Source organism: Ovis canadensis, chromosome 10, assembly GCF_042477335.2.
Source record: "Ovis canadensis isolate MfBH-ARS-UI-01 breed Bighorn chromosome 10, ARS-UI_OviCan_v2, whole genome shotgun sequence".
Taxonomy (NCBI): Eukaryota; Metazoa; Chordata; class Mammalia; order Artiodactyla; family Bovidae; genus Ovis; species Ovis canadensis.
The window spans coordinates 97,629,102-97,655,834 of record NC_091254.1 but is presented as its reverse complement, the minus strand read 5'-3'; the positions used below and the strand labels follow the sequence as shown (position 1 = coordinate 97,655,834).

Below are 26,733 nucleotides of genomic sequence, written 5' to 3'. Positions count from 1 at the left end.
TAGTTGTGGGGAGAACAGGTAACCTGCCTTCAATAGTTAAGGACAGTCCTAGAGGAGCTGCCCACCTAAGGAGCCTGGTCTGAGCAGCTGGGATACGAGGACCGGATGTACACGGGGGAATCTGGAACTGGGACTTGAGCTTGACAGTGGGGTGAGGCTTTGGGGAGTTCAGGGGAGGGGTGAGTGCATCTTTGAAGCTGAAGCTCCAATACTTTGGCCACCTGATGTGAAGAGCTGACTTATTTGAAAAGACCCTGGTGCTGGGAAAGATTGAGGGCAGGAGGAGAAGGGGACCACAGAGGACGAGATGGTTGGATGGCATCACTGACTCAATGGATATGGATTTGGCTGAACTCCGGGAGTTGGTGATGGACAGGGAGGCCTGGTGTGCTGCAGTTCATGGGGTTGAAAAGAGTTGGACATGACTGAGCGACTGAACTGAACTGAGTGCATCTTCCCTGGAGGAGGAAATGGCAACCCACTCCAAGATGCTTGCCTGGAGAATCCCATGGATGGAGCTGCCAGGCGGGCTACCATCCCTGGGATGGCAGAGTCGGACACAACTGGGTGACTGAGCATGGACCCGGACGTGAGTGCAGCTTGCATGTGGGAGCAATGTCAGCTGTTTCGTCCACAGTCAGAGGCGGTCTGTGTTTCCCAAAACTTGGCCACAGTCGAGCTCCCAGTCCCATCAAGAGGGAGAATCTGTTTGGCCTGTGTGTAGTCAGTTGTGTCCAACTCTTGTGACCCCGTGGACTGTGGCCCACCAAGTCCTCTGTCCATAGGATTCTCCAGGCGAGAATATTGGAGCGGGTTGCCATTTCCTCCTCCAGGGGATCTTCCCGGCCCAGGGGTCGAACCCACGTCTCCTGCAAGTCTGCTATAGTGCAGGTGGATTCTTTATACCTTGGAGCCACCGGGGAAGCCCCAGAATCTACTTCATCTTTCCTAAACCCGGGTGAGCCTTTGGGACTGCCTGGTGGATGGAAGTGGTGGAAGTGATGCTGTGTAACTTCCAAGGCAGGCTCATCAAAGGGAATAAACTGACCACCAGGTGTTCTCTTTCCTGGACCACGTGCCTTGGACATGCTGACTGTCCATGTAAGAAGCCCAGCGACCTTGAAGTTGTCATGCTGCACTAACCAGGTGGAGAGACCCCCTAGACACAGAGACAGCCAAACAGTCCCAGTCCTTAGACATTTGGGGGCCCCCGGAGGTGCAAGTGACTGGCTTCCAGGCGACTGCAGTTGCCACCTGTGGCTTCATGGAGGACCCTGAGTGACAGCCCCTCATGGAGATGAGCCCAGATCCTGAGACAGTAATAAAATGATCAGGCTCAGATGCCGGTGCCGAGAGCTGCCCAAGAAAACCTGTCCTGTGCAGCTTCACCATCCGGTGGTCACCGTGTTGGGGAGAATGTCAGCTCGCTGGGTTTAGAAACTCAGCTTCTTGGGAAAAGCTCTCCGTTGGGAGCTTCTCAGCAAAGAAAAAGTGAAGTCGCTGCCCGTTCTTCCCTTCCTGGTCTCTGTTTGCAAAGAACAATCCTAGACTTCTAAAAATCGTACTTTCAAATAGTTGGCTCTCGCTTGTTAATAGTTTGCAAACACATGTTAAAATTTACTGGCTCATAAAATTGTTTCCAGCTTTTCAAGCACAAAGATAGTGTGAGAAAAAAAAAAAAAAGAAGCGCTGGCCAGACGACCATGTTTAGTGGATGAAAACCTCTAGGAAAGGCACGTGTTAGGAAGAACAGGACTGGGCATAAAGGAATCTACTTCAGGGTGACCTAACTACCTGCTTCTCTATGATTTTTGACCTTCACTCTCTGATCACGTCTGTTTTCACTCTACAGCCTTCTGAGTTCTTCAGCAACTTTGTTTCATAAAAGAAAAGAACTTGAACTTGATTTGTGGTCTTGTTCTTGGGAATGGTGTTCACACAACATTTCAAGCAGTGATCAGATTTCCTTCCTATCTTTTGCAGAAGACAGATAATGGTGTGATACAGTGCCAGGTACAGAAACGCAGCATTCCCCTTGTGGTAAAAACATGAATTTGAAATGAGTGCTGATATACTCTAGCGCCACCACTAAAAGCCTCTGGGTACTTGGGGTGAATCAGCATAGACTCTCTGAGTTCAGGGCTTCCCTGGTGGCTCAGATGGTGGAGAATCTGCCTGCAATGCAGGAGACCTGGGTTGGATCCTTGGGTCGGGAAGATCCCCTGGAGGAGGGCATGCCAATCCACTCCAGTGTTCTGGCCTGGAGAATTCCATGGACAGTCCTGGAGAGCTACAGTCCATGGGGTCACAAAGAGCTGGATATGACCAAGTGACTCACACTTGCACTTTCTCTGAGTAAAGTCCCCTCATGGTTCAGCACATACAGAATCTGCCTACGATGCAGGAGACACAGAAGTTGTAGGTTCGATCCCTGGGTCGGGAATATCCCCTGGCAGAGCGCATGGCAACCCACTCCAGTAGTCTTGCCTGGAGAATCCCATGGACAGAGGAGCCTGATGGAACACAGTCCAAATGGTCACAAAAAGTAGGATATGACTGAACGACTAGAGACACAGGCATGCTTCCCCAGCGTCTTTACTTCGAGAGTTGTATATGTTCAATTGAGCAAAAGTGTTTAGAAGGTTCATGAAAAATTTTTAAATGTACAAAAAAAATATTTTTTCTCTTTAAACAAATGAAAAGTTGAAAAAACAGTGCTGTCGGTAATGCCATATACAGTGGTAACGAGGAACCTGGACATTGTCCTACTGAGTGAAGTAAGTCAGACAGAGAAAGACAAGTATCACACGATGTCACTGATAGATGGACTCTGAAAAAAAGGGCACCCATGAACCTACCTATAACACGGAAGTAGACTTACAGAGTTACAGGAGACAGACTCACGATTACCAAGGTGGTAAGAAGCAGGGGCAGGGGTAAATTGGGAGACTGGAGTTGACATACACACACTGCTGCTGCTGCTGCTGCTACTGCTAACTTGCTTCAGTCGTGTCTGACTCTGTGCGACCCCATAGACGGCAGCCCACCAGGCTCCCCCATCTCTGGGATTCTCCAGGCAAGAACACTGGAGTGGGTTGCCATTTCCTTCTCCAATGCATGAAAGTGAAAAGTGAAACTGAAGTTGCTCAGTCGTGTCTGACTCTTAGTGATCCCAGGGACTGCAGCCTACCAGGCTCCTCCGTCCACGGGATTTTCCAGGCAAGAGTACTGGAGTGGGGTGCCATTGCCTTCTCCCCCGCAACGCACTACTGTATGTAAAGAGATAACTAATAAAGATCTGCCGTATAGTACAGGGAACTCTACTCAATACTCTGTAATGACCCATCATGGGAAAATAATCTAAAAAAGAGTGGCTATATGGATACGTATAATTGATTCACTTGGCTGTACACCTGAAACTAAGACAGCTTGTAAATATACTATATTCCAGTTAAAAAAAACAATCAGTGCTGTCTGATCGACTTTTGTGACGATAAGAAATTTCCCACCAGCAGCTCTTGAGTCCTTGGCACTGATGACTGAGAAACTGAACTTCTAGACTTTACTTACTTGTAATCATTTTAAACTTAAATAGCCACTAATGGTGAGCGGGCACTTCCTGGACCCCTTCAGCTCCTGTGATGATGGCGTCAGGAGGACCAGGGCCACTGCTGACGGGTGGTGTGCTAGACACTGCGGATGGGAGTGAGTGAGCCTGAGTCCTAGAGCGACAAATGCCAGCCAGCACACCTGCTCTGCCCAATCAGCCAGGTTAATTCCCCTATCTTTAAAGACCCACTTAAAACACACCGTTGAATGCAGGGATTCACCTGGAGCCTCAGGAGGCATGTGATGGCTGTCAAGCCCGCAGGATTAAGGAAGAAGCGCTAACGTGGATCGTGAAGAAGCAGCGGATTTATGGACTGGCCTTGCCTCTACGATGTGAGTTCCCCCAGGGTGGGCCTCAGTGGGGAGACACCAAAAGCACCTCAGAGCCACCTGTGAGCTGAGATTATATTCCAAGAACCTATAATTTATATAAAAGTCTTGCAAATCTAATGATATCACAGCACGTGTTTTTTTTTAAACAGGCAGCATTTAGCAGCTTTCTGATTCTCCACGTAGAAAGAATCACAGAGCTTTACACCTGGGGTCTTTCTTGCTTCCTCTTCATTAATTTTTTTTTTCCTGTCATTTGCTTTTATGTATATTTTTGTCTCCTATGGTTCTGGACTACCATTTTTAAATTGACATTTGCTTTTTGCTGCACATAGGAGAGACTTTCAACTGTGGCCTCAACATTCTGCCTCCTTTCCCAACTGTGTGACAAGTTGGCACCTGACTTCTCCAAACTCTCAATTCCGGGGCAGCTAGACTTCTCATGTACACACAAACGGAAAGCATGTTTAGGCTTTACAGGCTACTGCGAGGCCTGTTTATACAAATGGATAGAGTTCATGGATGGTGTTCGGATTTGGCTGGGGCTCCGTCTTATATACAAGATTGCAAATTTTCCATCTTGTGTAGTATTTTTTTTTAAATTTATGACGCTGTCTTGAGTCTGTGTTTCACGTTTTCCCATCTCACTGTGCTGGGCTGTGCTAAGTTGCTTCAGTTATATGACTCTTTGTGACCCAATGGACCATAAGCTACCAGGCTCCTCTGTCCATGGGATTCTCCAGGCAAGAGTACTGGAGTGGGTTGCCATGCCCTCCTCCAGAGGATCTTCCCAATCCAGGGATCGAACCTGCATCTCTTGTGTCTCCTGCATTGGCAGGCCAGTTCTCTGCCCCTGGGAAGCTCCTCCCATCTCATTAGGCTTAGCCTTTTAGATGCTACTCTTCCTTTCCTCACATATCCCCCCTGGCCCCAGTTTTAGTTCAACCGCAGTGATCTGCTCTATAATCCACTGTAGAGACCTGCAATTAATACTGGTGAGGTGGAACCTGATCTGCCTTCTCAGGGAGCATATTTACGACTTGCAGAGACTGTAAGACCCTTCTAGTTTGTCTCGTATGCTGGGAAGAAGAGGAGAAGGGCTTGTTCCTTTGGAAGGCCTTCTCATTCTATTTGTGTTCACATCTAAATCCGCCTGAAGGCCTCCTCCAGGCGGCTTCTCTCATATTTTTGCTATGTCCCTTATTATCATGATGCTGAAACACACATTTGTCCTCTTCTCCCCAAAGTGATGAATTTCTCCTTCATCTCCATCTAAGCTTTACGGTAACGTGACTCGTACATGACAACAGCAGGTAAAAAAAAAAAAAAATTCTCCTGGAGATCTATTCTTTCTAAAGTAACGGATGAAGAGCATCTTTGAAGATTACTAGGGTCAGGTCCCTGCTGTGAAAGATCTCACAGACCAGATTTCTGGTCCATGGTCGGCCTATCTCCTTGGTGTCAAAGATGAACTTATGGCTGTGCTGAGCTTTTGCATTTTTAGCTCATTTATTTGCCAAAGAATTTGTGTTCCCTCCTCTGCTCATGTAATATTTCCCAATGAAACCTATGCAGCCATCTCATCTAGAATCTCACCTGGCATCACCGCCTCTTCCTCTATTTCCCTCTGCAGCCGTGGTCTTCTCAACTACTGACTGTATTTATCTGCCTCTTGTGTTTCCCATCTGTCTCCCCCACTAGAGTGCAGGCCCCAGGAGGGAAGGTATCTTTGTTTGTTTCATATATTGTGAATCCTCCTGGGCCTAGAATAGGACCTCACATTCCAAGGGTGATAGCTAAAATCTGTGAAGTTGTTAAAATATTCTGCAAAGGACTGCCTCTGCGTTTCATAATTCTAAAAATTAGTAATTAAGCAATAATGCCACATGAACTAACCTATGATAAGTTTACTTGAGAATAAACTGTGGTTTTGCCTAAATATGTCTAGACCACCAACGCAGAAACTTTTGTTGTCTGGTCTCCAAAATTTCACTCACTGAGTTCTTCGGAGTCATGTTTCTCCCCTGCATGAATCGGTTCACTTACGGTGTGCAGATAAAGTGGGCTTAATTTTTAATTAGGTTGTGATAACAGGGAAGCCGGATGAATCTCTTTAGCTTTCTAATTCGCAAAAGTTTACATGGACTAGAGACTGACTTTCTGAACTGTTCTGTTTGAGGCTCCTCATTGGATGTGGAAGTCGAGATAGGAGTGAAGGAAAGTGATATATAAGTAGCTTTTCCCTAAGAGGCTTAGAGATTTGAATTAATATTCTTTATCTTTAACGATTAAGGGGCCCCTGGCAAGCCAAGGATGGATTTAATTCTATTAAAAATATACTAGGGCGGCAGTGCTGCTTGGGGCACCCAAAGGCCGGAAGTCAAGCATCCATGACCCAGCGGGGCAGCCCCTTCCCTCCCCGGGGCTAACCTTCATTCGCCGAGTCCCTGGCTGCAGCCCACAGGCAGGCGCTCACAGCCTCGTAGGAGGCGCTCAGCCGCGTGGCGGGGTCCCTCTTGGGCTTGGGCGGAGGCTGTTTCCGTGGCGACGGGAGGCCGCTGCCGTCATCCAGGCTGAACACCGAGTGCAGAGAAGGGGGCCTGGAGGGCGGACCAGCCAACTGGGCCAGGCCGTCCACTGCGGCGGGGACTGGGACGGAGCTACCGTGGAGGCGCCTGGGTCCACTCTTGTCTTCAGCTCTGGGAGGAGAGAATGAACACACAGAGCCCCAGCGGAGGGACCCAGAGCCATCACTCAGATGGTAGCAGTGAGCCGGCTCAAGCACAAGTCATCTCGGCTCTTGGGTAAACCAGCCTTCCCGCGGGGCTGGAGGAAGCCAGCGGCGCTCGGGTACCCAGGGCCTCTAGAGGCAGCCACTCCATCCTTCCAGCCCCGCTTCCCGACAGAGCCTCATCATGATTACTTCAGAAAAACATCTCACCCAAACCCAAGACGTCTCAAGGAGTGCCACGTTTGCCATCAGGCATTCGCTGAGTCAATTTTTCACACTCTGATTATTAAGCAAATCAAAAACCCAGAATTTCAATCTGAATAATAATTTCTGGGAAATCCATCTTAATAGAGAGTTACTGATGCATCAATTGCTGGGAGTTCATCACTGTTCATCCTTGCAAAAGAGTATATACTTAAAATGATCAAAGATTTTCATTTTCCCTGCCTGTCTGTCTGTCTCTCTCTCTTTCCCTTGCCATTTAAATTCCATCAGCAATTATTTAATTATGTGCAGAATTGTTATTTTTCTTCTGTGGCTCCATCTGGTTGCCCAATGCCAAGTGAACTGCTGGTATTCAATAAATAAATAGACAAACACTTCTTCACTTAATTTTATAGCAGGCAAATGAATACACGATGAAATTGAGAAATTGGGGTGGCTGTTTAGCTCCAGCAGAGAAAATAATAAATATTATTCTGGAAGTCATATAAAATTAATAGTTATCTGGTTAAAAAAAAATTTCCTTCTGGCTTCACATGTCAATGTAATCGCGTGCAAGGGAGATGCCAGTGCGTTCGTTTCACAAGGAGTCTCGGAGCATTTGTTTTTATAATTATATCTTTGTGTGGCAGAGAACCAACAGGGCTGGGATCCACTGCCAGGCAGATCAGACGCCCATGTAGGAAACGAACGAGCTGAAGATGAAAGTGTGGCACTCGGAGGATAATTTGTTTTCCCTGTAATGTTTAATTACAGTTTTCCGTACAAAGGGAATTTTTTCAGCATTTAATCACTGAGATATTTGAAGCTAATTAGTGAGAGACACACCACCATTTCCACTTTAATAAAAAATCATTTGACATTGCAGTCAAGGCCAAGGGGGGCGGTCATCTGCAGCGAGGAGCGACTAGATAATGCTGTGTTCCTGTGGAAAAGTATCTCCCTGAGACTTTGGGAAGGTCATGCACACACTGCTGTATTCAAAGTGGAGAGCCAACAAGGACCTACTGTAGAGCACGCGGCGCTCAGTGTCACGTGGCAGCCTGGATGGGAGGGGGCTGGGGGAGAATGCAGACACGTACATGTATGGCTGAGTCCCTTCACCGCTGTTCGCCTGAAACTACCATACATTGATAATCGGCTATGCCCCAAATACAAAATAAAGAGTTAAAAGTCTGGGAAAAAAAAAATATTCCCAACAGCAAATTAGGATGGAAAGGACCAGGGAGGGTTATTAGGCACAAGTATCTTCGTTTGTCACAGAGAGACAAGAGTGGTGGTGTGAAGAAGGACCTGGATTTCTTCAGCTTTTATTTCAAGCCCAGCATCCACCGTGGACTCTAAAAGCTTTCCCTGAAGCTTTCCTTACTGGCAAAGAAGATGAGAGAGCTTCCTAAGGGAAATATAATGCAGGCCACCACTGATCAAGTTCACGGCTTTTGTGTTTTTAGAGCGGCCTCTCCATTTTGGGGGTCAAATTTTCAGACGTTTCTGTGAGTCAGCCTTATTTATACACATGACACTTTGGTAAAGATGTCAAGATCCCAGCTATACACTTTTGCTAAGATGAAAATATTAGATGACTTAAAACTTGGTTGGTGAGGGGCTTCCCTGGTGACCCAGTGGTAAAGAATTCATCTTCCAGTGCAGAGGACACGGGTTTGATCCCCGGTCCCAGACTATCCCACATGCTGTGGGACAGTGTGGCCTGGGCTCCACAGCTACTGAGCCGGAGCCCTAGAGCCTGTGCTTCCCAATAAGAGAAACCGCCACGATGAGGAGCCCACTCACCGCACTTCGAGGGTAGCCCTGGATACCCACTCACCGAAACCAGGGAAAACCGGTGCAGCAACAAAGACCCAGCACGGCTGATAAATAACGGGGGAAAAAAAAATCTTGGTGCTTGAGATGGCAAATGCTGCAGGCATTAGTGTAGCCATCATTTCACAGGATCTGAACTAACCCACACAGCATCCATTTTCTAGAAGGAAAGCCCAGGCAATGTATCCTTTCAGATGTCAGGAAGTGTCGCTTTACACAGCGGGCATGCATATATAAGACCCCAGATAGGGGTCATAGGTCTTCTCCTTATGGTGTTCTTCAATCACCTGTGATTGAACTTTACATTAAGAGCTATCAACGCTGGGACTTCCTTGGGGTCCAGTGGTTAAGACGTCACCTTCCAAAGCCACGGGGTGTGGGTCTGATCCCTGGTGAGGGAGCTGAAATCCCACGGGCTTTGTGGACAAAATCCCGGAATATGCAACAGAAGCAATATTGCAACAAACTCAATGAGGACTCTAAAAATGGTCCATATAAAAAAAGTATATTTTGAAAAGCACCGTGGGCATTTTCTTGCCCCACCCCCACCCCGATGAACCACATGGGTAACAGAAGCTGGACACCGCCCGCCTTTACCTTCTGGAGCCTTCCTCCTGCTTGCCCCTGGCCTCCAACTTCTCTTTGTGGAAAGCGGCGTTCATCTCATTCCGGAGCCGGTCGTTCTCGCGGGCGATGTCCGAGGCGTTCTGAACGACCAGGGCGTCATAGGTCTTCAGCCCCAGGTCCTCTGTGACCTGCAGGAAGCTGTTGATGGATGTGACTTCCTGCTGCCGTGCGCTCCTTTTCTGATGCAAGTGCTGGCGGGCTAAAAATCCTCTGACCACTTCAGCGAAAGAACACAACCGTGGGTCAGAAATCCAGACGCACACCAACGAGCCACAGATACACCCTGTCTAAAGAATGAGTGTTTGTGGCTCAGTCGTGTCCAGCTCTTTGGGATCCCATGGACTGCAGCCCACCAGGCTCCTCTGTCCATGGGATTCTCCAGGCAAGAATATTGGAGTGGGGTTGCCATTTCCTCCTGCAAGGGATCTTCCTGACCCAGGCTCTCCCACACTGCAGGCAGGATTTTTACCAACTGAGCCACCAGGGAAGATGTCATGTCTGAACAGCTGCAAAATAAAGGATTTTTCGCCCAGTCTAGGACTTTACAAAAACGTTCCAATGTTGTCTTAAAAAAGATACCCACACTGTTAGGAATAACAGCAGCGGAGGTAAAAACCCTTAGTCTGACTGAGCAGGTAATATCCTGACAAAGCTCCCGCCTTCTGGGTGAACACAGTCTGGACACTGATGGAAGGAAGTCCAAACCCCAGAGAATTCCGGGGTTAAAGCAGGGTAACAGAAGACCTCGGTTGCCTTGGTCCCCAATGCACCAGCTGCATTATATCAGATTATAACAGAAACTTCTGAGGCCCCTGGAAGTAGTCTCTGAGAATGCCATGCACATACTGTTCACAGGACTGGGATTTAACTCCTAGAAACACCAGCTCTGCATTTAAGGCTCTGGGAAGAGACTGTGTAGAAATATGGGGCATCCTTCTGCTTTCTGGAGAAGCAGGGCTAGAAACCATGCAAGAATCGGGGGAAAAACAGGCGGGTGAACACACTTTTACATCACTAATATGTCAGTAACAAATGTAAGACTTGCAAAGAAAAATCATGCCCGCTGTTCAAAGGCACTGCCACATGCCAGGCATCCCATCCCATCTTTCAAGGCCCAAACTCAACGATCACTGATGTACCCATCCCATCATTCTGTGGGCTTTCCAGGTGGCACTAGTGGTAAAGAATCTTCCTCCCAATACACGAGATACAAGAGACACGGGTTTGATCCCTGGGTTGGGAAGTTTCCCTGGAGAAGGAAATGGCAACCCACTCCAGTATTCTTGCCTAGGAAATCCAGTGGGTGGAGGAGCCTGGCGGGCTAGCGTCCATGAGGTTGCAAAGAATCTGACACGCCTTAGCAACTCAACAACAACAAACCTTCATTTTGTACCCAAAGAAACAGAAGCTTGCTGAGGTTAAGAGAATACCTCCAAGGAGACACAGCCAACCAACAGTAGAGGCGAGGGTTCAAATCTCTGCTCTTAGGAGGCCGAACTCCATCATGCAGCCCTGAAGACATGCTCTGTAGCTCTCCAGATCGGATCACAACAGGGAAGGTGTAAGGAAGTGTGTTTGGGATCAATATGAGGAAGGAATTTCAAACAATGAGCGAAGCTGCTATATGGATCAGGCATGTCATGGGAAAGAGGGTCAGTTCCCAGTCCCTGGGCAAGTTCAAGAAACAGGACGCTCAGGGAGGCTCTGACAGGTGCGGGGGTCGGGGCGGGGGGCAGTTGGCTGGGGGGCAGTTTCCAATTAGATGCCCAGATGCATCTCTTCCCAGTCTAAGCTTCTAAGACTAGGAGTTGTTTGGATTATAGGAAGAGCTGTAATTGTAGGGAAAATTAATGTATGTGCTCAGTCGCTCAGTCATGTCCGACTCTTTGCAATCCCCGTGGACTGCAACCCACCAGGCTCCTCGGTCCATGGGATTCTCCAGGCAAGAATACTGGAGTGGGTTGCTATTCCCTTCTCCAAATGTGGTATAAAGACAATTTATTCTCCTCTGTAGGGAGGAAATTACCCTGCAAAACATCAAGTGTTTTAAAATATTTCCTGGCTATGGGAGGACAAATATTTGGTATCTACATATGTCTAGGATATTTACTGAGATACCTTGACTCTGTTCAAATTGTTAATCAGCCATATCACAATACAAAATGTTTTTGGTTAATAAAAATAAATTAAAAAAAATTTTAAGGGTGGGAAGGTGAACACAACTTTCTACAATTATGGCTTCAGAGGCAAAAGATACACAGATGTCTAAGATGCTCAAGGCCTCTTTTTTTCAGACGGCAGTACTAAATGTTTAGTTACTTTGGAATGCGGTTGTATTAACTGTAGAAACAGTCATGCTGAACTAATCTAAAAAGAGAAAAAGATTAAACAGTGAAAGGTATAATCAGACTTCAGGAATATAAAATGCAGAATAAAATGTAGAAATATTACCCGTGTGACAGGCACAGGGAGCGAGAGAGGCAGAAAGCCTCGAACTGGCCAGTTGACTCCCTCATTTGAAAGAGAGAGACCATGACTTTTTGGTAGCTGAAGGGGAGGGTATATTCAGGATGTTTAATCTCTCAGAATAAAGAGACTGTTAACGTGGACAAGCCAGACTTCTGACCTCTGACTACAGAAGGACAATTCATTGGATTTGTGTTCACCTGGGAATCCACTGTCTGCTGTTCAGACTTTTTCCGCACTTCACGCCAGTGATCATCAAAAAGTTTTTTAAAAATTGTTATAGGAGTTGCTAAAATGTGGCATCTTTACTACGAGACAACTAACGAACTAAATCCGTCACAAATAGGTAATTGATTGTCTCTTTCTGACAATTCCATGCAGGGTAAAATGAAGGTATACAGTCACAGGAAAAGTTCTGTTGGGAGTAACCTGTAATTGAAATGATTAACCTTAAGACTGAAAGTTACAGCTTTCTTCCACCTAATATTTACAAGGAAAAACTGAGAACTCTTGAAAAACTGGAAATGACTCCAGATGCTATAACTTCGGAGTGAATTTCACCTGTGCAAAAAGGACAGAAGCTATGGTTCCAAGAGATGTAAAAATAAAAATCAATAATTAAACAATTTGCATTGAAGAGCCTGTAAATTAAAAAAAATGCTTTTACAGCCATTATTTTATTTATGCAATAGAAAATTATAGTTTTTATCTTGACGCCATTTTTAAAATCCCATTCTCGATTTTTATCATCAGAGGTAAGGAAAGAATCACGGTTCTGCTCATTTCTTGTTTCAGCTCTGCAGGGCTCAGACTTAACACTGGTAACCAACCCGAGGAGGCACTTCTAGTGGGCACCCCTGCTGGAGGGCAGAGTACACAGTCCTCTAATTACACATTCCGGGAGAACGTGCATGTAGTCGCTCAGTCGTATACAACCTTTTGAGACCCCATGGACTGTAGCCTGCCAGGCTCCTCTGCCCATGGGATTTCCCAGGCAAGAATACTGGAGTGGGTTGCCATTTCCTCCTTCAGGGATCTTCCCAACCCAACGATCGAATCCGGATCTCCCACACTGCGAGCAGACTCTTTATCATCTGAGCCACCAGGGAAGCCCCGAAAGAGTGATGTGTATACCGAGGGGCTGACTCTGCAGCCCAGGGGCTAGCATTCTCAGTCCCACCTCCAGCCCGAGGCTACAAATACACATTCAGATTCAGGGGGTCTGGGGCGGGCGGGGCCTGAGACTCAGCATTTCTCACCAGCTCCTGGGGGATGCCAGGTCTGACCACACAAACAGGAACTGCAAAGGTGGTGGTCAACAGCGGACCCGTGAGCCCAGCCTTTCCCTACACTCTGTGTAAACTATACGTGTGCTTAGTCACTCAGTCATGTTCGACTCTTTACAACCCCATAAACTGCAGCCCCCCAGGCTCCTCTGTCCATGGGATTCTCCAGGCAAGAATACCGGAATGTGTTGCCACTCCCTTCTCCAGGGGATCTTCCCAACCCAGGAGTTGAATCTGCGTCTCTTGCACTACAAGCAGATTCTTTAACATCTGAGCCACCAGGGAAGTCCACAAAGGAGGCCAAACCAGCCTAACCCAGACAGAAGCAAGGAGTGCACACAGCTGGGAGTTGGCCCTTTCCTTACCAGAGGCTCCTCCTACCACCGCGATCTCCAGGCTGGTCAAGGTGACCTCGGGGGACCAGGCAGAGAGCCTGCCATGTGGTCTGGGGTTTGGAGGAGCGGCTGCCCGAGGCTAACTGCAGGAGTAGCCCAGGAATCTGAACGCAGAGCTGCACCCAAGTGTCACATGGGGCCTTTTTCCCCCACTGCACGTTTGGAGGCACACTCTTCTTGTCCTGTGCTTCTTGGAGGATCAACAGACCGGATATTTTCAAGGTGTGCCTGTGTGCTTGATCAGTCACTCCACTCTGAAGTGTCTGACTCTTTCCAACACTCTATGTAAACTATACGTGGGCTTAGTCACTCAGTCGTGTTCGACTCTTTACAACCCCATAAACTGTAGCCTACCAGGCTCCTCTGTCCATGGGATTCTCCAGGCAGAATATTGCCATTTCCTCCTCCAGGGGATCTTCCCAAACCCAGGGATCAAACCCTTGTCTCCTGTGTCTCCTGCATTACAGGCACATTCTTTACCCACTGAGACAACAGGAAGCCCATTTTCAAGGTGAGGGATGCATCCATTAAAAGACACGTATATCCCCTCTTCCAAACTATGGCTTAGGTGACAGTGAGCTACAGAACTGCAGATGGAATGAGCAGGGAATAAAGCATAAGCCAGGTCTGCACACTCTGATCTAAAGACAGGTAAACAGCCAACTTAGTGATGGTGCTTTCTGAACACAGGAAACCTATTTATTTGCCCAAAGGTGGTGCCATGGGATGGAGAAACGTAGGGACCATAGCAGGGTCCTCCCTAATGCAGGTCCCCTGAAGATCTAACCGTGGGGGCTCACTCAATGCTTTGTATGTCACAGTTCAGCAAAGCTCAGAACTGTGGCTGAACTGTGACTGTGGCGTGTGTGACTGCTACCTTTTTGGCAGGTGATAATTTTTCTCTGCAGCTGGCGGCACAGGTCGTTCAGCTGGCTGGCGTGCCAGTATTTCAGGAACACTTTCCGAACTCCAATCTAAAACGCAAACAGCAGGGAGACATTCAGCAGCAGGAAGATGCCAAAATAACAATGGGAAAATATTCAGGCAAGATATTTTTTTTTTTCAGCAAAGGATTAGCAGAAGCAAAGCTAACAAAAGTAATTCCAGTGCCTCTTCTATTTTTTTAAACCATTTTTCCACTGAATCAAAATCTCCAAGCTTTTGCCCTAATAAGTATGTTTGCCGTATGTCAACAGTGTCACTAACGTTTGCAAATACCCATCCACTACAGCTGAGGTGGCTGCACCAGGCAGTTGAAAGAAAAACACTGGTCTTGACTCTTTATTGGAAGATACAACCATTCCCATGAATGAATTCCCAAGTTCCAGGGCTCAACTCTTATCTTTCCTCTTTTTTAATCCTTTTCTTTCCTCAACTCACTGGAAGGAGGGCACGTCTGTGGAAAGGGAAAAAAACGGACAAACAAAAAGACCATAAACAAAACCTACTTAAAGCTGACACATGGAACTGTTTCATGTCAATGATTTTTTCCTGCTCCTCCATATAAACCAAATGTTACGCAACTGCAACTACAGAGCTGCAGCACAAAAGCAAAGCATCTGCACACAGTCGTCTCTGAGCAAAAGTCCTCTCGAGGGCTGCCTGAACAGCAGCCATACCATGAGCATCCTTATCTGGGGTTTGAAAAAGGGAGTTTAGGCGTGTTACTGAATCAGCTTCTAATGAAAACTCTGATGGTGTGCAAGTTGGTCCAAATGTTCCACTATTGATGAAGACAGCTGCCAAAGAATGTTCTTAAAACACGTAACAATGAGCCATAGCCGTGCATTTTCATGATAATTTTCCGGTGTGTTGTGCTTATTTGCTAAGAATTCACAGGACTGGGGTAGGTGTGAGGACTGTCCTTCACAATGGAAATGCTCACAGTCTCTTTGGGGAAGCAGAAGTGAGTCACTGCAGAAGAGCCTGGGAAATACTAAGATGAGGGGGCTGTGGATGCTCAGAGGTGATGTTCTGTTAGATAAGAAAAAAATACGGCTCAGGCAGAACTTGTGATACTGTTCCCGGTCATCTCCTTAGCCCTGGAGACAAGCACCATGGAACATGCGCTCCCAAGCATGGGCTGTGGGCACTGACACGCTGATCCCTGAAGCCTGTGGCCGACCTCACAGGGAAACGAGGCTGGCACGGGTCTAAACACCATCAGGTATCAGAAAGGCTGGCAGGCCAGACTGGTCATCAGACTGCAGAGCCCGAGGTGATGTTACAAAGCTTTTCACATGGAAACTGAGTTGACGCCAGACATATTTTGTCACTTTCCAGAGATCAAACCAGTCAATCCTAATGGAAATCAACCCGGAATATTCCTTGGAAGTACTGATGCTGAAGCTGAAGTTCCAATACTTTGGCCATCTGATGCGAAGAGCCAACTCATTAGAAAAGACCCTGAGGCTGGCAATGATTGAGGGCAGGAGGAGAAGGGGATGACAGAGGATGAGGTGGTTGGATGGCATCACGGACTCCATGGACATGAGTTTGAGCAAGCTCAGGGAGACAGTGGAGGACAGGGAAGCCTGGCGTGCTGCAGCCCATGGGGTCGCAGAGTCTGAGACGACTTGGCAACTGAACAACAGCGACAGTCTTTCCATCGAGCTCTCCTGCAGGCCAGTGTGCTGTGTTCATGCAACACAGTTTTGCAGGAGACTGAGACCTGACTCTTGCGTACGGCAGCCGGGCTAGCTCTTTGAATGGGCAGGGAAAGCCCTCTCCACTCTCCTGTTTCCGAGGCTCCTGGTTGACCAGATGTCCTCCTTCATTTACTTTTTCTTTCGCTGGTCGAAGGATGAGGCAGGCACTTGAGTGGGTGGCCACAGAGAATTGGTACTTCCCCCCCCATTGTATTGCCATTCTGTCTTCCCAGTTATTTTCCATAATTCATAGTGTTTTTTTTCTTCCCAACTGCTGACTTATTTTGGCAGTCAACAGGAAGAACAGTTGGTACTGTCTGTGAGTGCCACGGAGCAAATCTGTGAGACAGGCACGGGGTTGGGGGCGGGGGGAGCATGCCATCTTCTGTTCACTGTCAGTTGTGGAATGTAACTCACTGTGGATGCGTGTGCTGAGCTGCTTCAGTCATGCCCGGCTCTTTCTGACCCTGTGGACTGTAGCCCGCCAGGCTCCTCTGTCCATGGGATTCTCCAGGCAAAAATACTGGAGTGGGTTTCCATGCCCTCCTCCAGGGGGTCTTCCCGACCCAGAGACTGAACCCACATCTCTTATTTCTCCTGCGCTGGCAAGGACTTCCTGGTGGCTCAGATGGTAAAGAATCTGCCTGTGATGCAGGAGACCTGGCTTCGATCCCTGGGTCAGGAAGATCCCCTGGAGAAGAGAATGGCTACTCACTCCTGTATTCTTGCCTTGAGAACTCCATGGACAGAGGAGCCTGGCAGGCAGGCTGCAGTCCCTGGAGCCACAAAGACTTGGACATGACTGAGAAACTAATACCTTCACTAGCGCCACCTGGGAAGCCCACGTGACTCACAACAGGAAACTAAATCCCCAGAGCAAAATCTATGCAGACGTGGATTCTGAAACAAGACTCCCAAAGCATTATAGGTAGCGATGCTATACAGCAGGCAGCCTCAGCACGACCGCTGCAGGGCGCTGGCTGTGGGGTGAGCCCTCAGAGTGGAGAGGGAAGGGCTGGAATATAGTTCTTCTTCCTTAATTCAGTGGAGACCCTGGGTGGGAGGAGAGCTGGGTGGGATGGCTAAGATCTCTTCTAGTGATATTTCTAAGAGCCACTCCAAAAATTCCAAGTAGGTGGATCTTGAGAACTTTGCTAGATTAGAGGATACAAAAAAAAGTTCCAGGGATGATGGGAAAAGATGAAAATGGGACAGGAAAACCAGGCAAGGAGCAGAAAACAACAAACAGGCTTGAGGTACCGCCGTGGAGAGGGAGGAGGGAGGAGGCCACACCTGTCACTGATGGCCACGCTGGGAAGCATATCCCAGGGAAAGCATAGACACTGGGTAATTTAAGAGGAGGCCATCTAACTTTTTGACAAGTATTCTGGAAATGTATGAAGTTCCAGAAAGTAAGAAAGAGAAAAACAAATATCATATATGAACACATGCATGTGGAATCTAGAGAAATGGGACAGCTGAGTCTATTTGCAGGGCGAGAATAGAGACACAGATGGAGAGAGATGTGGAGGCCTGGTGGGGAAGGCGGGGTGGGGTGAACCGCGAGACTGGGATCGACATACATACACCTCCAGGTGTGAAACAGGTCGCTCGTGAGAAGCTGCTGTATAGCACAGAGAGCTCAGCGGGGTGCTCTGTGATGACCTAGAGGGGTAGGATGGTGCGGGAGGGAGTCCCAAGAGGGAGTGGAAATATGTATGCACAGGGCCAATTCAGTTCATTGTACAGCAGAAACTAACACGACACTGGAAGGCAACTATAGCCCAGTTAAAAAAAAAAAAAAAACAAGAAAAAACTGGCTTGAGAAGGGATTGTTGGGCATGGTTTTGGCAGGACACTATAATGGGATCAATGATTTGGGTTTGGAAGATTCCACAACTGTTGCTTGTCCCTTGGCTGATTTCCAATAGTCCTCCAGGAGTGGATTTTTGATGCCTGTTTCTTCCCATCCGGTAGGGTCTGTATGACCCTCATCTGCTTTCGCAGAGCAGCCGATGAATGATCTTTAGATTCTCTCACCGTGCTGCTGGGTATTCACCACTGCACGTGGATATTTACATCTCCAGATGAATGTGAAGAAATACTCCTGAACTTCACAAGTGGTAAGGTTTTGAGGAAGGTGACCGACGAGAAACAGAAGATGAGGACTTGTGAAGTCCTGGTAAATGACGAGCTGGAGAAACAGACGATAACGTCTTCAAGGATGAAAAGAAGGTATGATGAACACCGAACACATAAGCCAGGACTGGAAGTCATTCAGCGAATTGGAAATAAGACCTGGGACTCAGTAGGTGACAAGAATAAACGATGGAGGGACTAAATGAAAAAGACAGAAGACAGAAGGTTGGGCGTGATGATGTAGCTATTGAGCTGATCCCTCTCTTCCCTGATAGCTCGGTTGGTAAAGAATCCGCCTGCAATGCAGGAGACCCCAGTTCGATTCCTGGGCTGGGAAGATCCCCTGAAGAAGGGATAGGCTACCCACTCCAGTATTCTGGCCTGGAGAATTCCATGGGATCGCAAAGAGTCGGACATGACTGAGTGACTTTCACTTTCACTTTCTCCTCTACCAAGGGCTTTCCAGGTGGCCCTAGTTTCTACTGTCCATGGGGTCTTGAAGAGCTGGACACGACTGAATGACTTCACTTTCACGTTTCCCTTTCATGCATTGGAGAAGGAGATGGCAACCCACTCCAGTGCTCTTGCCTGGAGAATCCCAGGGACGGGGGAGCCTGGTGGGCTGCCGTCTGTGGGGTCACACAGAGTTGGACACGACTGAAGCGACTCAGCAGCAGCAGTGGTAGAGAACCTGCCTGCCAATGCAGATAGATGTAAGAGACGTGGGTTCGATCTCCGAATTAAGAAGATCCCCTGGAAGAGGGCATGGCAGCCCACTCCAGTATTCTTGCCTGGAGAATCCCATGGACAGAAGAGTCTGGCAGGCTACAGTCCATGGGGTCGCAAGGGTTGGACACGACTGAGCGACTAAACCACCACCACCACCATCCAACAGGCAGATTCATTCAGTCATTCTTTATTTTTATTGTTTACCACATGACTTATCTATGGGTTGCTTATGTCTGGAGATGCTCCTTGAAATTTTTGCCTTCTTATACTGTTCATGGAGTTCTCACAGCAAGAATGTTGGAGTGGTTTGCCATTCCTTGCCTCCACATTGAAGGCAAAAGGAGAAGAGGGCAGTAGAGGATGACAGATGGATAGCATCACTGGCTCATCACCAACTCAATGGACCTGAATTTGGGGAGACTCCGGGAGACAGTCAGGGACAGGGTCGCAAATGGACACCACTTAGTGACTGAACAACAACTATACTTTCTAGCATTTGCTTGGCTACGCTGGCTGAGGGAGCTTTCCCCAAGAGAGCAAATGGAGAATAGGGCCACGGTTGTGATAAGCAGGATATTATGAACAAAACCACACAGTCTAACTGAAAAACAAAAAAAGAGTATCTTATTTGGTGACACCATGCTAAGATATGTGGCTTAGACGGTAAAGAATCCAGCTGCCAGGAGCCAGCGTGAGGAACTCCACCCATGGCAAAGGTCATGAGGAAGGAGGCTTCGGCATACGCAAAGGCGGGATTGAGCCTCAGGAAACCCCCTGTTCCTGAGCATCTACCCCCAAAACCAGAGTCTGCCTACTTTACTGTTTCATGCTCTCACCTACATCTCTGACTTTAGGGGGGCTGTTCCCCACCAGTTCTCTCGGAGAAGGAGTAAACTTGCAGCTCCAGTCAACAAAAATTCTTGGGCGTGACAAGGGTGTCTCAGGTCAACCCTCTCTGCTGGCAGACTAGCTTGTGTGACAGGATTATTCACACCTCTGCCACTACACACATGATTGTTTACTACCTCTCAACCATAAACAGCACAGAGAGTTTGGAGTATTTTGAAAATCTTAATTAGCATAGGGCTTTTCTCATTGTTGAGTCAATGATTGCCGCCAGGCCTCCATATCCTTAGGCACCTGGGAATATATTAATGTATTTGGAATATAGAAAAGGAAATGTAGTAGCTTTTGAGTTAATTAATTTTCTCTTTTGTTATAGATCACTGTACTTTGTTATAAATCACTGTGTCCTTGCTATGTAAAAATGTAACTTTATCACTATCTTAAGACTACATAGACCTTAAGGGGAACATTGGTGAAGGGTTTTCATTTGTTGGGCTGATGTTTGCTGCTAAATCTCCATATTCCCTGCCCTTATAATGAATATAACATATAGGAGAAATAAGTATTAACCTTTAAGATTAATCATGTTAACCTTAGGTTAAATAAATTCCTTTCTTAATTGTAACCCACTACACCCTCACCCTATAGAAATGCAACTTTATCTGGTACCTTCGGAGGGTGGCACCTGGTTTAATTAAAAAAAAAAAAAAAACCCTTGGAAAAAATAAGTTTTGGGTATCAGAAAGAAAGGGTCGTAAAATGTAAGCAGGCCTCATGGCCAGAAGATGATGTAAAACCCCTAAGACCTTTTTTTATACATTTATGTGAAGCACCTGATTTTGATAAAGGTCAGGACTGCTGACCCCCGCGTACCTTTAAAATTTCCATTTGTCTCTATGTGAAACAAAGGGTATATAAGCAAACCTAAAAAATAAAGAAATCAGATCAGTTTCTGGAAAGACTGGTTCCCCCGTGTCGTTCTTTCTTGCTCCCCGTTTTTCTGGCTGAATTCCCATCTGGAGCATGAGCGCTCGCCACGTCTACTTACTTGCCCCGGCTTTTAAGTTCCACACAAGAAGGAGCCCAAGGAGGGGTACCTTCCGATATTCAAGTGGCACCAGTGGCCCAACGTAGATGGTGCAAATTCCTTGTCTTGGAATTTTACTGGTATCCCACGTAAACCAAGTTATTCAGTCTCTTTTTCTCCACTAATATTTCCTACTACACTATCTGTTTCTAATCTCTCTATATATCTGTAATTAAATAAGTTTTTTCCTAGGACACCGATTCCGTCTCCCCTTTGAATTACCCTGCATCCACCGGGGCTGGACCCTGGCACACCTGCAATGCAGGAGATCCAAGTTCAATCCCTGGGTCAGGAAGATCCCCTGGAGAAGGGAATGGCTACCCACTCCACTATTCTTGCCTGGAGAATCCATGGACAGAGGAGCCTGGTGGGCTGCAGTCCACGGGGTTGCAAAGAGTCAGACACGACTGAGCAACTAACATGCAAGTTTGACTGACAGAGCAACATTTTCACTTTCATTATGTAAGATGTAAAAACTTAAGGAAGCATTACTGAATATATTAAACATGTAGTCATTTCAAAGAGATTATAAAATAAAATATCCCAAATCTTATTCTTCAAAAATATGAAACAGATTCACCCCCCAAAATGTTTCTTTCTCCTTAAAAATGAAATTAGCCATTTAGTAGTATTTCAGATTCCTTCTTCAGAAATTATTCTGAATATTACATGTCAGTCCTTAAGGCCTCTGCTCTCAGTGATACCAAGGATTACTGTTGCTGTTTAGGCACTCAGTCATGTCCAGCTCTTGTGACTCCATGGACTCTGGCCCACCAGGCTCCTCCTCTGTCCATGGGATTTCCCAGGGAAGAATACTGGAGAGCTTGCCATTCCCTTCCCCAGGGGATCTTCTGACACAGGGATCCAACCTGTGTCTCCTACATTGCAGGTGAATTCTTTACGGCTGAGCAACAAGATCTATACTAAGGATTAGTAGGACATTAATCAAGAAATCTATCTTCATCAGGAAAACCCAGACAAGATCCCTGCGTTTCAGGGATTTACCTTGTCTATTAATGACACGGACTAGGAGAAAAGTTTTGGTCATTTTAATTTCGTTTGCGTGCTGAATTCATACACAGTTACTCTGAAATCAGTGCCTTGGTATGCTATATCAAATCCAGCAAATTAAGGTTCAAATGAATGAGACCAAATGTTGGGAGCACCTCCACTCTTGCCTTTGGTTGCATTCTCTTCTAAAAAGCTGTTCTCACAACTGGAGAAAAGGAGAGCCTGACATGTTCTCCCACCAAGCCCTCCCCGTGTACACCCTGGAGGCAGCATGTTCGTATCTGAGACGAAAACCTTAATGTCATCCTGACTCCTGTAAAGTAAGCCATCTGTGAGTAGAGTCATCGCTATTTTTATTAGAAAACCATTAGGTTTTTTTTTTTTCTTTCTTGAAGGACAGATTTTAAAAGATGAAACAAAACTGTCATTGATGAGTTGGAGAGTTTCAATGACTGATACAGCTTTTAGGGGTTTTTTCAGGGATGCAGGCTGTGGGAGCTGAGACAAGGCTGGATGGGCAGTTGCCATGGAGTGCAGGGGGCCTGGAGGCTGAGCTAGAGATGCTGAGGGCACCTGCGAGATCCCTGCCCCACCTCCCTGTCCTCATCCTCAACTCTGACTGTCGCTTCCAACCAGAGATGCAGACACGGAGGGCTGCCCTTCTTGGGAAGGGGAGAGGGTCCCACAGTTCCTGCTCCCGTGGTCTCACCTTTTCAGGGGCGTCCTTCACCTTTTCAGGGGCATCCTTCAACAGTTCACCACCCTTCCTGCATCACTGGCCTCATCTTTTTAGGGACACTCCTCATCCGATCACCCCTTGCTGTTTGGGAGATTGTGGGCAAAACTACCTTCAGAAGAGCCATCTGTGAATTAGAGTCATCACTGTTTTTATTAGAAAACCATTAGGGCTTTTGTTTTTGTTTTCTGAAGTGACAGATTTTAGGAGATTAAACAAAATTGTCATTGATGACTTCAAACGTTTCAATTACTGATACAGTTTTGAATGTATCTTTCTAAACACCAGTCTCATTATGCTTTGCTGTGGTTCAGTCACCCAGTCGTGTCCGGCTCTCTGCGACCCCATGGACTGCAGCACAGCAGGCCTCCCTGTCTCTCGCCATCTCCCGAAGCGTGCCTAAGTTCATGTCCATTGTGTCTATGCTTAAAATTATTTAGTAGCAGGGCATGATTTCTAAGATCATGCTCAAACTCTCTTGAAATGTTTCTTAGACTTTCTATAGTACAAGATCCTTTTCCAATGCAATTGAGTTTATTCTCAAATTATATCATATTTCTTACTGTTTCTAAATAGGAACATTTTTCTCCTTCTGGCTTAACATATAACACTGTCTTTTTCTTCATATCTCTCTCTAAATCACCTGCTAGAATGGCTCCTATTCATCCTTCAAAACCCAGATGGCTTCATGAATGCTCAGTCTAGTGGATACTTTATAACAATGAATTCATTAAAGTAATGTATCGATGTCATGAATGTACCTTGTAGAGATCTCTATCTTCCAATGTACCTTGTAGAGCAACCTCTACAGCGGAAGGCCACTGAATTCCCATTTTTGTCATCATTGGAATACCTGTTGGAATGTTCAACTTGACTGTGAAGTATTTGTGGGCTAGGATACTGTTGGAAAAATATAAAGGGCACCATTTACACATATTAGGTGAAGGAAAGCAGATGGCATGATAAAACGGAAAAAAAAAAACCCCAGAATTTCAAAGAAAATGACTTTAATGGATAGTAGCTATAATGTGAGCTCAGATTTTTTAAATTATTTATTTCAAAGAATTGAATCTTAAAAAAATAAATCCATTCAAACTATGTGAATGAATTCATTTAAGAAAAAAATGTTGTCTAATGCAGCTGGAGAAACAGATGTTACGTGTCATATTTTTGGTGCCATCACATTCTGGTATAAGATAACTGTATCCAAATCTAGGACTCCATCCTCTAATTCTTTACCTGCCCTTGGGCTCACCTTGCCACTGCCTCCAATCTAGTAACACTCTAGAAACCTTTCCATGATTTTGTATTGCCTGTAAGCTAAAATGCATACTCTGGGGTTTGGCACTCAAACGCCTTCATAATATGATCTTTATTAATCTCTGGTGGCCTAACGCTTTTTACTCCTCTAAAAGAGATGTTATTGACTTGAGATTCTAACTTCTCACGCACTCTCTGAGGGCAGAAACCCATGCGAGCCTTGTGTCAAGGGCCCGCAGCATCTGAGCAGCGTCCTTAGTGAAAGATGTCACTGCTGTTGCCACTGTTTGGTTACGTGCCATCCCTGTATATCTATGTCTGCAATATTTGGCAGCTTTTTATTAATAGTTATCACAGATTAGATTTGACTGAGAAAGAGTTTACTGTGGGGGCTGATATTTATGCTGCAAAATGCTGTACCCTTGTTATTATAGATAAAAAATTACTCTTTGAAATTTTTAATCTCCTTGGCTCTAAAAACACCAGCATTATTCAAATACATACTTCCCACTTAAAGACAAGATATATAAAATCATAGCAGGATTAAAAGTAGTCAACTTCTTTCACTGTAATGTTGGAATTTACTTAAAGTGCCCTCCCAATGTCAACCTGTTCAGTTTTCAAAACAGCTTTATTGACAACGACAAGAACAACACACTCTCTCCTGTGTTTCGATGTCTGTGCCTCTCTCCCATCAGACTTATTTCTCTCCCTGCTGATCTGAGAATGTCACCGTGTTCCTGTAAAACAGTTCTTCTCCTTTGCACCATGCAAAGCACTTTCTGTGCCCACCAGGTAATCTCTTCCAGACAGAAACAGTCCCCCACGAACGCCTACATTCCCACTTGCGTGCTATGAACAGACCTTCCCACGTTCCCGGCTCGTTCTCATTTTCACATAGGACTTAGGTACACTGTGTACTACATCTTTCCTGGTTTTCCTCTCTCACGTTTATTCACCCACTTAACCTACCATCTGTCTTATCTGTCTCTTCACTCATCACTCATCCACCCACCCATCCATCCTTCTATCCACCCCTCCCTCCCTCTTTACATCCAGCTCTCTATCCTTCTATCCACCCCTCCCTCCATCACCCTGTTCATAAATCACACATTTGTCAAGGGCTCTACTAGTACCAGGCCCTGTGCCAGGCTCTAGACCACAAGGATGAATGGAACATGTTTTATATTTTCAGGAAGCTCAATGAAACAACCATTTAACTAAAAGCCGTCTCCTCCAGGCTGAATTCACATATTTCCCCTATTTACTTCTTAAAAAAATTTTTTTTTCTTTTTAGGTAAGAAATGGATTTATTCAGGTTCAGCGAGAAGCACAGTCCACAGATGGAGTGTGGGCCACTGCAGAGGGCGAGTGCAGCCCTGTTCACTTCTTTGATCTGTTACATTTCTAAAGAAGATCACTGTTTTATGAATTTATACTTATTATTAGTATTTCCATATTTTACATTTTCATGGTGGCTAATATAGATATCTTAAAGTTCAGTCTGGCTCTGATTGCACTTTAAAACATCGCCAAAGAATACATTTGTGCTAAACATAAGTTCTTTTCTCTTTTTTATAAACAGACCATTCTTGAATTTTAACTTTAACACAGAAAAGATAATTACATCCACACACTCTAATAAGTACTGTATCTTCTGGTATTTGAAGAAGGTGGTTTGGCTCGAATTACATGTAATTACAGATTAAGAAAAATTAATTACTCTCACCCAGAATACTATGACCTGTATAGCAAGCAGTGACGAATAAAAACCACTATTTTGAGCTTACGAGTGAATTATGTACCATGGGATCCTATGTATTATTTCATTATGGAAATCACACCAATCTGGTCAAGAGTGCTTAAAACATCTCTTCTTTCCAGAATGACACTTTGTGAAAAGCAAACCAAAGCCAAACCCAAACAAGGTTGATTAGCTCCAAAAAAGTGCACTGGGTAAGTTAATGGATCCTCTCAGGGACCACCTTTGCTCTGTCTTTTTAACAAAAGGGCCTCAAGAATGTCAATACCAGTTACCCTGCCCCGTGGAATGTGAGGTGGTAAATGATTAACAGCAGCATAAACACAATCACACCGTTGTCCCTGCTGGGGTGCGGACACCAAGTCAAGAGCCCTGCCCCCACCAGCACCCTCCGTGCTGCTGCCACTGCGTTCCCTGACGCTGGCTTTCCTGCTGTAGACGTGAGTCTTCATGACCCCGTGTCCTCATCATCTGGGCTGATATTGCTCTTTGAGAGTATTTTAGTGTGTTAGTCACTCAGCCGAGTTCAACTCTTTGCAACTCCATAGACTGTAGCCTGCCAGGCTCCTCTGGCCCTGGGATTCTCCAGGCAAGAATGCCAAAGTGGGTTGTCATTCCCTGCTCCAGGAAGCCTTCTAAGATATTTTTAAAAGATTACCTAGCCTTCCTAATTTTACAAATATTTCTTCTGTGGTACATTCGTGTTTGCTTTGCAACTCACCTATGTTTACTTTGTGAACTGTCTTCTGCTTTCACTGCCTACAGGGCCAGGTCTTTTCCATCTTTCTTTTTTTTTTTTTTAGTATAATTTTTACTGGAATTTAGTTGATTTACAACGTTGTGTCAGTTTCAGATGTACAGAAAAGTGAATCAGTTATACACATATATGGGGGCTTCCCAGGTGGTGCTAGTGGTAAAGAACCCACCTGCCAATGCAGGAGAGATAAGAGACTCAGGTTTGATCCCTGGGTGGGGAAGATCCCCTGGAGGACGGCATGGCAACCCACTCCAGTATTCCTGCCTGGAGA

At 46.1% G+C, this 26,733-nt stretch overlaps 1 protein-coding gene across 4 annotated transcripts in view; it reads right to left on the bottom strand.

Annotated features, from left to right (window-relative positions):
• MYO16 (myosin XVI) overlaps positions 1-26,733 on the bottom strand; it is a 526,459-nt gene that overhangs the window by 64,401 nt on the left and 435,325 nt on the right. For all 4 annotated transcript variants that reach the window (XM_069602005.1, XM_069602006.1, XM_069602007.1 and 1 more), the window contains 3 exons: positions 14,365-14,461; positions 9,311-9,557; positions 6,370-6,638 (listed from right to left, as the gene is read on the bottom strand). In XM_069602005.1, coding sequence (XP_069458106.1) covers positions 6,370-6,638; positions 9,311-9,557; positions 14,365-14,461 — 613 coding nt within the window. The remainder of the gene's footprint in view (positions 1-6,369; positions 6,639-9,310; positions 9,558-14,364; positions 14,462-26,733) is intronic.